The following is a 12327-nucleotide window of genomic DNA, read 5'->3' on the forward strand; positions in this document are numbered from 1 at the left end:
TTTTGTATTTTTAAAATTTAATAAATCAAAATAAAATACTCTTCAAAATTCCCTCGTAATTTCATTGTGAAATAGCATTATTTTTAATACGCATTTAGTAGTAGACGCTATCGTTTAGTAGTAGATAAAAACGGTTTAACAATTTATTATAAGCCGCCTAAGAAAAATACAAGTCATTCTTATTGAGTGCCAACAATCTTAGTATGAAAAAATGACGTACTTTTAGAACTGTAATTAAGTTTCCAAATAGGTTTATTATAATTGTAAGCAATACAAACTGTAATGGGAATATATTCCGTATATAAAAACTAAAACCATCATGGTTTTAATGGGTAAATATGTGTCCATTAGATGGTAAAGTTTTAATTTGAAATAAAATTCTTGCATTTCTACATATGCATTTCATTTTCCATTAATTTATTTGAAGACAAACCTCCATACTCATTGGACAAACAAATTAGTCTTGGATTTACCTCTTAAGTATCTATCTTTCTATCTTTTTTATTATACAAGTATATGTATGTTATTTGTAAGTTTGAGCATCATAGAAAGAAATGGAATAAAAATGTAAATGACATTATGAGCTGTAATTTCTATGGCATGTAATGATGAAACTATATACTAGAAAACAGGAGAAGAGAACAGAAACGTGAGTATATACTAAGTGGATTGATGAATACCCGGCTTAAGTAATAAAAACGCATTTGTGTTAGAAAATTATATATTATGCTTTAATATACCTTTTAGCTCGACACAATGATCTTGCAACATTTGGATATCTATTGAATAATACAATTTGTCAAATCCCCCAAAATATACTTCAGTTTTCCATTCCACTTTAGCATTTCACGCAAATTTCTTTCTCTGGAGCTGTCTTTTCAAGTTCCGAAACAGGCAACAGTTATTGGGAGCTAAATCTGGATAAAATGATGGGTGAGAAAGCAATTCGTACCATAATTTATTTCATTTTGACATGGTGTTCATTGACGTGTGGTCGTTTTTTCTTGATTTCCCCACTCAATCGCACGTTTGGGAACCTTACCCTCGGGCTCTACCCAATTTCTGGTTTGTTGTTTTTCCTCAGATGTGAAGTAATGCATCTATGTTTCAACAATTGTCACCACTTGATGCTCATAGTCAGCTAGATTGTGCATAGATAATTCCAAAGAATGTTTTGAATGACAAAGTCGTCATCGTTTTTGGTCAATTGTGAGCAAAAACGACACCCATCTTACCGAAAGCTTTTTTATACCTAAATATTTATGTAAAATATTCGATAAACGTTCATATGTTAAGTTTGTTATCTCTGCTATCTTATACAAGGCTTTTTTCAATATTTTTTTTAGTAGTGACCTCTTTTGGACGACCCGGACGCTCTTCATCCAAAACACTCTTATGATCACGTTTAAATTCAGCTTTCCAATATTTTATTGTCGATTGCCGTTTCCAGAACAGAGTCCATTTGCAATTTGATTGCATCGTTGTTCATTCCTTTCAAATGGAGGAATTATTACTGAACTGAATATTCGATTTTTACTATTTTATAAAAAATCACTAAGGTGCACTAATTCAATTACTTGCAAAAGTGAATCAAACATCTGATATCAAGTCTAAATTTTTACAGTAGTCGTTTAAAACTTGGCAGATATACAAAATATAATTAATTGGCAACAGGCGTTTGCACCTGTTGTGAATTCAGGTATGAGTCATTATAAATCCATATAGTAGATGAAAGTATCGCTATAACCTTTATTACTCAGACAGCGGTTCTAACATTTTTTTCTTGTTCTCATTTACTTAAAGTTTAATATTCCAACTATACGGCGAATACGAATTCGTATTCGATTATTCGTTTTGCATCAAGTAGTACAAACAATTGGGTTTTTCAGTATGATTTTGTGCGTTCTTTCTAGTTGTAAAGTAATTTATTGTAATTTAATGCCTCTACAAACAGAATAGTTATGAAATTTAATAATTAAAAATTAAAATATGATTAATTAATTCAATTATTTTACCGTTGGTTTATGGTATAAGCACAGTAGTGAATTTGTTAATAAAACTTTCACAGCAAATTAACAAAACTCCAGAAAAATGTGCAAACATAAAAGTCAGTTGGTTGGTTAAGGTGCGCTGACTCTGAGCTTCAAATTTGGCAGGGCACGAGTTCAAAAAATTATTTACGAATAATTAAATACAATAATTATATCTAAGACCACTGATGATGGGTATTTGGCAATACTCGAAACAGCTGTATGGTCAGAAAAAAATTCAATAAATTAAAAATAATATAAAATGAATTTTTGTTGTTGTAGTTCACTACCGTTCGAAAAACCACTTTATGCAATTTATAGTGTTTAACAATTATGCTCTATACTTTTTCAATTGTAAGAAATATGAATATTTTAATTTTAAATAGATTTTTTTGTAGGTTTTTTTTATTATTGTTAAAAAGTTATGCATATTTTTTTATTGCGACACATTAATCTTACTTATCCACAGTTGGAATAATTATTGTATTTATCATTAAAATCTTAATATCACAATTTGCTTGTAATGAATATAGAATAAATAAACGTATTTATTGCTTATAAGCATTTATTGCTTTTAAATTTTTTAAAATTTTTTTTCTGATGAATTGCTGTTTAATTGATTGACATTTTAAAAAGATCCATAAACATTGAGAAATTCCAACTTTACAATTTAACAATATTTATTGTTCTACCGCTAACAAGTAACACGCTCGTTTTACATACGTAGGTATGTACGTGCAGGTTGACTTTACATATTGTAACAATAATTACTTAATTAATTGTCGTAAATTGTTTACAAGCCATTTACATATTTACATATTTTAAATGTTTTATTGATATTTGAATATATGTGGAAATACGGCGCATATACTTAAATGTTAAACTGTCATCACAAATCATATTCGCTATTGATTAGGTGTGGACTTCATAGAATTCACAACGTTGGAACTAGAAATCTTCAATGGAATTTACATAAATTCCGACTTCTCTTATTAAAAATAGGTTACACATTACAATTTTATAGATTGAATAAAATAATGAATTCTTAAAGTGGTGCATACTATAAAAACAATTTGTATATATGTACATTGTTAATAGATTCGGTGTTGTGACACAATAGAGCTTCATGAGATTCTGGTACAGCATTTCTAATAGAAATAAATAAGTAACTGGTAAAAAGTTATTTGTTTCTTTTTTCCAAGAAAACATTATGAAGATAAAGATAAATTACCAGAAACATTTTCCTGGTTGTTGTAAACAACTTTACTTGTTCTAAGTCCTATTTCTTTCTAGTCATGTATCATTCCAGGTAATGTGTAATTATGGTATTTACTTTTGCGGTTCATGTTTCCTATTTATTTTTTTTTCATTTTATACAATACTTGCGTAACCAACTAAAATTAAAATAAAACCAATATGCATAGTCATGTTCGATAAATAAATATAAACTAGTATGTGGACATAACTATACTCTCTCTACATATGGTAGAGTATTTCAAAGAAGCAGAATATCGTCAAAACATTCTCGTCTTCTTTTAAATTAATTAATTAATTTAAGTAATGCCTTGAACATTGATTTGACTTAAAATTAAATAACTCAAGCTTGCTATGAATTGAGTCATTTAGATTAAAAATAGTTACTAAACAGTAAAATTTGGCATTACAATCGTGTCTTGTTTACAATTATTTTAGAATTTTCAATTAATAAAATTACATTAATAAAAATAAATTTATTGCTCAGAGAAATTGATATTTACTGGCATTCATAATTACGCATGCAAGTATATATTCCGTACTCAACAACAGCAAAAACAATAACCACACTAGCAGTACCGATGAAGAATTAAATGTAAGAGTACAGGGAATTAAAGACACAACCAATTCTCAATACCTACTACTGAAGAAAATTTAAAAGTTCTCAATACAAAATGAAGGATTAGCCGAAGTAGACTTCGATTCTCGGATATCGTAATTGAGTTAAAGCTAAAATGGCTTCCGTTCGCATAACTACATGTCTTGTTATGAATTGTAGATAAGATGGAACGCTTTTTTCATTTCTTCTAATAAAACTGTAGAATTGATCAAAATCTTGTATCAAGCATACTATAAAAAAGATTGGGAAATACTGATTTGAAGGTATTGAATACCGGTATCGGTTGAATTACAGATTGCTTTGATATATTGATCCAACATTTTGGTAATCAATTTTAGTTAGCCTTTAAATACGTTCCTCAATAATGTGTTTATTATTTATACAAAAGTAACATTTTATTGAATTTTAGTTTTTTAAATCAACATTATATAGGGAAAATGCCCCCATTTATACATTATACCCAATATACATATGCTTTCGTATATTATAACTATATTGATTATTATTATCTCACACACATACTATATGTAAGATTTATGCATTTGTTTTGGGTTGATATAAATTGAAATATTTAAAACTAATTACGCCTCATCTCAGGTATACATCTTACTAAGGTCTATTACGTTCAGTTTTTACTGGTAAGTATATCTGCCTTTATCTATCATACCTATGGTATTGTCTCAAAGTGCATTTATTTATAAAATATAAAACAAAATAACTAGAGATATGATTCTTAAAAATAATTTATACAATATTTCTATCTTATAACTACGCTATCACTTACATGTGGAATATCTAACTGGAATACTATTTAAGTACTTCTTAATAATTGATTAAAAATATAAAAAAAAATATTTAAGGGCTTCTCTCTTATTATTTAAAATAATTTGAATGACTTTTGTATAAAATTTTTTTAAAAATTATATTTAAAGGAAATACTGACATAAATTATTTTAATTACATTTCAATTTTAAGTATTCAAATTATACTCGTATCAAGGGCTCTTAATTTTTCTGAGCTATAATTAATTATTTACAGATCTATGCAATTAGCTAAAAGTGCTTCCCTTCGTAATATAGCAAACGCTTCAATCAAGTTTTAATAATAATAAATATTAATTTAATAAACAATAGTTTGAGCTTCGATCAAGTATATCATTTTTAATAATTAACCATCAAAAGTAATAGGTTTTTGCACTTCAACGATTAATTGGAAATGTTAAAAAGCATTAAGAAAATAAGTTGCGGTTAAATATTTTTTAAGACCTGTGACTTTACGCTATAGTTGGTCATTAAGCCCTATATATTAATCCAAGATTAAACTGCTTTGCATTGCCATGTTGTGCTATACTATTACTCATATAACCATTACTATTACTATATGAATTACTTAAAGAAATTGAATTATACTCGTAGTTATCTATTTTAGACTTCCAGGTCCATATTTTACAATAAGTAGACTTCACCCAATTTTCAGTTTATTTATTTATTTATTTAAATATAAATTATTTGATAATTTGTTAAATTTATAATTTAATTGTTTAATATATATAAGCAATATTTTAACTTTAAAATGTGTATTTATCTATTTCTTTGATTTATTTAGTGCAGCCACCTGGCACTTTTTCATAACTTATCTTATGTTTATTTTAGTGCTTAAATTGTCTTTAACTTTTATATATTTTAATGCATTTGTGAGGCGGATTTATTAAGCATATATAAAGTCTTTCAACTCCTAGGAAGAGCATAGGGCCATAACAAAATTTATCTATTCAGATCGGTTATTAGCTAATAGCTTCTCAAACTTTTCTGCGTACGTGACATTTCCGTACCCGTTTGTCTACACTAGGTTTATTAAGTAATAAAGTTATTTTAATTACATTCAACTGGAAGGTGAATATATATCTAATTAAGAAAGCTTAAAGTTTTATATATAAATTTGTTTTTATCAATAGTATGTAATATCGAAAATTGGTAGCTGCGGTTATAAAAAGAGTTCAGATTGCGTTGAGAATTCAGAAAAATTTTTGCAAAGGGGTTAAAAAAAATATAACGAATCAGAAATTTAATAATCATATATGAATATATATATATAAATATATAAAATATATATAGTTTTGATGTGTGATCAACATTGAGAAGAAAGCCAATTTTAAAAATGATCAATTTGAATTTGAATTTTGTTTCCTTCGTATATGTTGGTTAGAGTCAGTTTTGAGGATTTTATCTCAGTTCCTTATAGATTAAAATTTACTACAGCACTCAAATAAGATCGCAAAGGAACTGTTAAACCTGAAAAGATGAAGAAGAGAGAATTATAAGTTGAAAAGCTTCAGTGGAAATAATTTTTCCAAGTGTGGTGATATATACCACACCATGGAAAAATAAATTTGTCTTCAAAGCTGCCATATTTTGATAGGCACTACTACCATATACTACTACTATATTCAAGTATAATTTAAACAGTAAAAACAGTAAAACCAAATGTAAATTTTATCCAAAACATTGTTTATCTGTTCAGGGAGAAAAAACTTTGAACTGCAATCGATGTCTGTAATAAGCCAATAATACGTGAAGGTCATTAACAACATGTAAAACATCTCAGTCAACCTGGCCTTGAAACAATAAGACCAGATCCAAGGAACTTATTAATTGAGGCTTAGTTAGAAAAACTATGCCTTTCGTTAAGTACTCATTGTAAGAGTTGGGAAAACTTAGACGGAGACACGCTTCCTCTTTGATTTCTTTGGTTAACAAAAGGAACAGATTTTTAGGGAAGAAATTTCCTGTCAAACTGCTCTTCAGTAAGAATGGATCTATTTTATTTATTTTTATTTTTTCAGAGAAATGTGGCATTAGAACAGAAAATAATTGCGAAAAGTTATTTGCAAAGCACCCAATCATGCATTAGTTGCTAAAGTATTTGCTTAGTTGAATTGATGTGTGTTATTGGTAGTGCTATTTTGAAGAACGATTTATATGAAATATTATGGAACAAAATGGCGATACTGTGCTTCAAAGTTTAATACTTAAATAAGCTTTCTTGAGTTGTACCCATTTCGGTACATTTATGCTATTTGTTGTCGTTTGCTTTTGAGGTGATAAGTGATTTTCTGGAGAATATGCTCTCAATAAACAATGATACTAATCTAGTATTCCTATCATTTGTACATACCAAAAAGTACCCGGATTTCGTTAGTTATTCCTTAAGTAATAGACCTTTTTCAAAAATTTTTTTGTTTACAGCAGCTGTTAATGTGAAGTTACCTCAAGTGCATTTAGCGATTTTTACTATGGAAAATTCAGTTGAACAACGAGTTTGTTTGGAATTTTCATGAAGTGATCGAATATTGTCCATCAATAACAAATACCGAAGAAAACGTGGCAAAAATCAAAAAAATTGTGCTGGAAGATCGTCGTATGACTGAAAGGGATATTGATAATGACTTAAACATCTCAAATGGATCCGTTCACCACATTCTACATGATATATTGGACATGAGACGCGTTGCAGCTGGACTTGTACCGAAATACCTTGATTTTTTGCAAAAAGAATACCGAAAGAACGTGTGTGAAGAAATGATTTTTGAGCATGGAAACGACTCTATATTCATGAAACGCATCATAACAGGTGATGAGACATGGGTTTATGAGTATGGCGTCGAAACCAGTCAACAATCGAGCGAATGGCGTTTCGAAAACGAGCCAAAACCCAAAAAACCGCGCAAAAGTCGCTCGAAAATTAAAGTTATGCTCACTGTTTTTGTCGACTACCGAGGTGTTACGAATTACGAATTTTTGCCAGTGGGTCATACCATCAATAAAGAATATTACCTCGGTGTTATGAGGCATTTGCGTGAGTCCATCCGTAAGAAAAGGCCAGATTTGTGGAAAGCCAACAATTGGATTCTTCACCACGACACCACTGTCATCGCTCCGTGCGACTTTTTCCTGTTCCCGAAACTCAAATTGCCACTTCGTGGTAAGCGTTTTGAGTCGATTGAATCGGTAAAAGAGAATTCGTTGAAGGAACTAAAAGCCATACCTTCACGGGCCTACGAAAAGTGTATGGAAGATTGGGTTAAGCGTTGGCATATGTGTATCGCTTCAGAAGGAGCATATTTTGAAGAAGATAAAATAAATTTGCAATACATTTTAAATTTATGTGTTTTATTTACAAAATCCGGTACTTTTTGAGCGCATCATATGTACATATTTCAAAACAATGTGGTGTAATATGAGTTTTAAAATTAAAAAAACGATATCGACTAACGCTACCATTACCGAGTGAAACGTATATATTTATTGCTTGATTAAATGAATTTCTGATCAGATGGGTTAAATGAACAGGAAAAAATAGTTTTTCAATATGGCAAAGTTTGCTGTATCTATGAAAAATTATTTGAGATGGCAGAGCTGGGGAGTTGTATTATACTCACAATTATTCCTAGGGATAAGCAACAATTTTAATGAAGAACGGTTCAGTAATTTCCAAGAAGTCGAAGAATAAATGCAGGAAGTAATGCACTTCTAAGGATGTGAAATTTATTTGACACTAATTTTGTACTTTGCCTGAAGTTCGAAAATATGATTATATATTTTTATTTATATAGTTTTTATAGTTTTTAAGAAATTTTTTTATTTACATCAATATTTCGACAATATTTCGAGGGTACTATAATGTTCTTATAATGTAGCAATAATTGCGAATTGTAGTTCAATTCTATTAATATCATATTGGTGTTATTAAGGAACGAAAGTTTTTGCTTAGTGTTTTAATTCGAAATAATTCTAGTTAACCTGACCTATGTACTGAAGTTATATCTGCTATCACAATAATCCTCGAGGATGCAGTGACGCGGTGACTAGTTCCCAACCCTTTTAGAAAATATATCTGCTATTAAAACTAATGAGTCCTATTTTCGTGATATTAGAAAAGTTCTCATAATTACTTCTGTTAGAAAACTTTCAAACCCTATTAAGCAGTAAATAAAAGCAAATAATGAGAATAGAAATAATGATAAACATATGAAAGAATAATTTTATACTGAAAACTTGTTGGGGTTGATCTTGGTTAGTAAGTTATACCTATACATCTAAAAATGTTTTCTTACTCCATCCGTTTTTTCTCTCTTTCCTTCTCAGTTTCTATCTCACACTTTTTTTCTTATTTTCATTATGATGTAAACGGTATATATTCCACATCATTATTTTATAATATTATATTAGAGAAGAAAGATTGATACTTGAAAGGGGATTAAGTCAATTATGGGTCATTTCCTAGAAATATACTCAAGAGTGGTATACAAATTAAAAATTTAAGTAGTTTAAATTATTTTTCTTTTATCGAAAGAATCAGTTCATCTGGTCAATCAGTGCATCTGGTTCAATAGCAGCATTTTAACGTATTGAAATTGTAGTAAACCCACTCAATCTGTTGTAAATTCTAGCCATTTGTTCTGATTGGCAGTAGGGTCAAAATCTAAAATAAGTTCCACTAATTTTAAAATCTCAATATGAGCTCCGTTCGTTGATATGCTTCCATATCGAAATACATACTCGGCTTTAATTGCAGACAATGATTATTTATCTACATTGCTTTTGTGCATGTACAGCTCAATGTTTCAATTTGGAGGGGGCTTTAACCACTCAAGTCCCACCCTTGGCTATGACTCAAGTCAGTTGGAATAATAATAGTTAACGTTACCCATTAGTTTCTATTGGTTAACAATAACCGACAAAATATACAAAACATGCTTAATTAGTAACAAATTAAAATAAAACTTTAATAATTTTTATTACAGAAAGAACTTTGAGAATTCGTGGAAGCTCGTATAATTAATCTTTCCGCTTTCTTCTTCGTAAATAGTTAGAAAACGTGTTTAGAAAAAGTAGCAAAATAAATTTTAATAGACTTAAGCACTTGTAACGCAATTTCTTACAATATTTCTCGATTTGAAAAATGAAAATAATTAACTATATAACATTTTAAATTTATTTAAAATGAATATGAGAACTTGTTTTGCAATGTCATAAATTTTTAGATAAATCCAAACAACGCATTGCGATGGGATGAAGTATAAAAGCGCGAACGAAAGTCGGACTGAAATTTGTTTTCGAGCTGCTTCCAACACGTGTAGTTGCATGACTTTTCGTTTCGCGAAAGAGGTTTGACTTGAGATTTTTTTAAAATCGCATATATAAATAGAGAAATTACTGAATAAATTATAAAATAGTTAATTTTGAAACTAGAAAACTAGTTAATAAAACAAGCTTCACACTTTCAAAATGTCCGCACCACATTTCGTGACTACGGCCGAGGAGCTATCGAAAATACGCAGTCTTAATCGCGGAGAGTCGACTTCTTCGACGAGCAGTAGTTTATTGGATACGCCAGTTTGGCTTTCTACAAAATATATACAAAAAAGCTTACGTATATATTATAATGATCACACACTTAAAGTAAACAATATCAATATAACACCAGCATTAGGACGTGGTGAGAATTATGGTGGCGTTCTAACGCGCATTAATGCCGAATATGTCACTGGGACCGGCCAACATCAAGTTGGACATTACATCGTGAAAACAAGTTTCGAAGGCGATGAATTGGCACTACAAATCATGGAACCCTATGATATCTTCAACTGTGAGATGTCCATCTATGAAAGTGTGCTACCCAAACTGAACGCGTTGCTACGTGAAATTGGTGATAATGAGCAAATATTTGCTGCAACAATGAATGTGGATTATAGGAAATCAGCACTTATTTTTGAGGATCTCACTATGCGTGGCTTTACCAATCCAGATCGCTTGCAAGGTTTGGATAAGAATTTATCAAAAATGGTGCTAAAAAAATTGGCTAAAATGCATGCTGCCAGTGCTGTGTTGAATGAACGTGAACCTAGATCTTTAGAACATTACGACCGCGGCATGTATAATCGTCATACAGACAATTATGCACCTTGCTTTGTGGGATTGTTAGAGGCGATGGGTAGACGACTTCGTCAATGGCCGGGCTACGAGCATTATGCACAAAAGATAGAAAAACTGAGGCCAATGTATATGGAATTAGCGAAACGCGTATTTGATCCACTTGAAGGTAGGCTGAATGTCTTGGCACATGGTGATATCTGGACCAATAATGTGATGGTAAAATATGATAACGAAAGTGGCAAGCCTTTAGATGCAGTTATAATTGATTTTCAATACTCAGCTTGGGGTTCACCAGCAATTGATTTATTTTATTTCTTTAATACATCATTGAACGAAGAGTTACAATTAGCTGTGGAAGATGAACTCATACAATATTATTACGAAATTCTGGCGGATACATTAACAAAGTTGCGTTACAAAGCTAAGATACCAAGTTTACACAGCTTCCATATGGAGTTAGAAGAAAAAGCTTTTTATGGTGAGTATGACTGTATATGCTTTAATTAATTATAAAAAATAAGATAAATAATTATTTATGCTTACTCAGCTGGGGCATCAATTTTATTTTGTGTAAATTAAAAATGTTTTCTATAGATATACAAACATGACATATATTATTATATTATAATATATTATATTAAATTTTATAATATATTATATTATATTTTAAATATATGAAAATATATTTTATTTAAATTTAAAAATTTTTTATGGTTTGTAACTATTATATAATTTTCATTTTTTTTTAGCATTTTGCGCATCCTGTATTTTACAGGCTGTACAAAGGAATGAGGATACTCATGATGCTGATTTCAATGCTCTCATGTTGGAAGATGAACGCGCTGTAAAATTTAAGGACAGCTGCTATGATACTGAATTCAGTGAAAGAATTGTTAAAAAGTTTCTACCAGTATATGATCGTAGGGGCTTGTTGGAGCCTGATCAGTAGTGAGACAAGATCTCTCTTCTCAGAGACTTTGAATGTAATTAAAAGAAAAATTTAAAAACAAATACACAGTAGTATATAGTATGTAGTATTGTTTAGAGAACTATATTGACAAGTATCAATGGTAGGGATTTATTTAATAAAATAGCACGAAAATTACACTTAATAATTTGTTAAGTAACATTTTAGATAATTCTATTAGGCATATAACTGTAGATAAGAATATCATATAAGAAAATTCGAAAACTACATTTTGTTAAAAACAATTTTATTTCTTTAATTCTTCTTAAGATAGAATAGTGTTTTATTGATCTATTAAATATATATATGTACATACATTATTTATATTTTGATATTTATTTGAAATTTGTTTTAATTTTAAAACTTCAAGAAATTTGTTTTTAATTCTGTATATATATCACGTTATGTATATATTTCACGTTTTGTGGTCCTTAATTACCGATATATGATCTTCAACTGTCAAATCATGGAAATAAAACTAATCTTTGTAGTTGAATGTAATTGAAGAAATTACAAGTAAGA

General features: G+C 29.5%; 1 protein-coding gene across 1 annotated transcript; it reads left to right on the plus strand.

The window, feature by feature from the left end:
* Positions 1-10002: 10002 nt before the first annotated feature.
* Positions 10003-12125, plus strand: LOC119683035. The gene is made up of 2 exons (XM_038096632.1): positions 10003-11316; positions 11588-12125. The coding sequence occupies exons 1-2, from the start codon at positions 10191-10193 to the stop codon at positions 11785-11787; spliced, it is 1326 nt and encodes a 441-aa protein (XP_037952560.1). The 5' UTR covers positions 10003-10190; the 3' UTR covers positions 11788-12125.
* The last annotated feature ends 202 nt before the right edge of the window (positions 12126-12327 follow it).

Source organism: Teleopsis dalmanni, chromosome 2 (genome assembly GCF_002237135.1).
Source record: "Teleopsis dalmanni isolate 2A chromosome 2, ASM223713v2, whole genome shotgun sequence".
Classification (NCBI taxonomy): Eukaryota; Metazoa; Arthropoda; class Insecta; order Diptera; family Diopsidae; genus Teleopsis; species Teleopsis dalmanni.

Coding starts and splice junctions, on each gene's coding strand:
- LOC119683035 (XM_038096632.1), top strand. CDS start 10,191: ATGTCCGCACCACATTTCGTGACTACGGCCGAGGAGCTATCGAAAATA. Junction 11,317..11,587: donor AGAAGAAAAAGCTTTTTATG/GTGAGTATGACT, acceptor ATTTTTTTTTAG/CATTTTGCGCATCCTGTATT.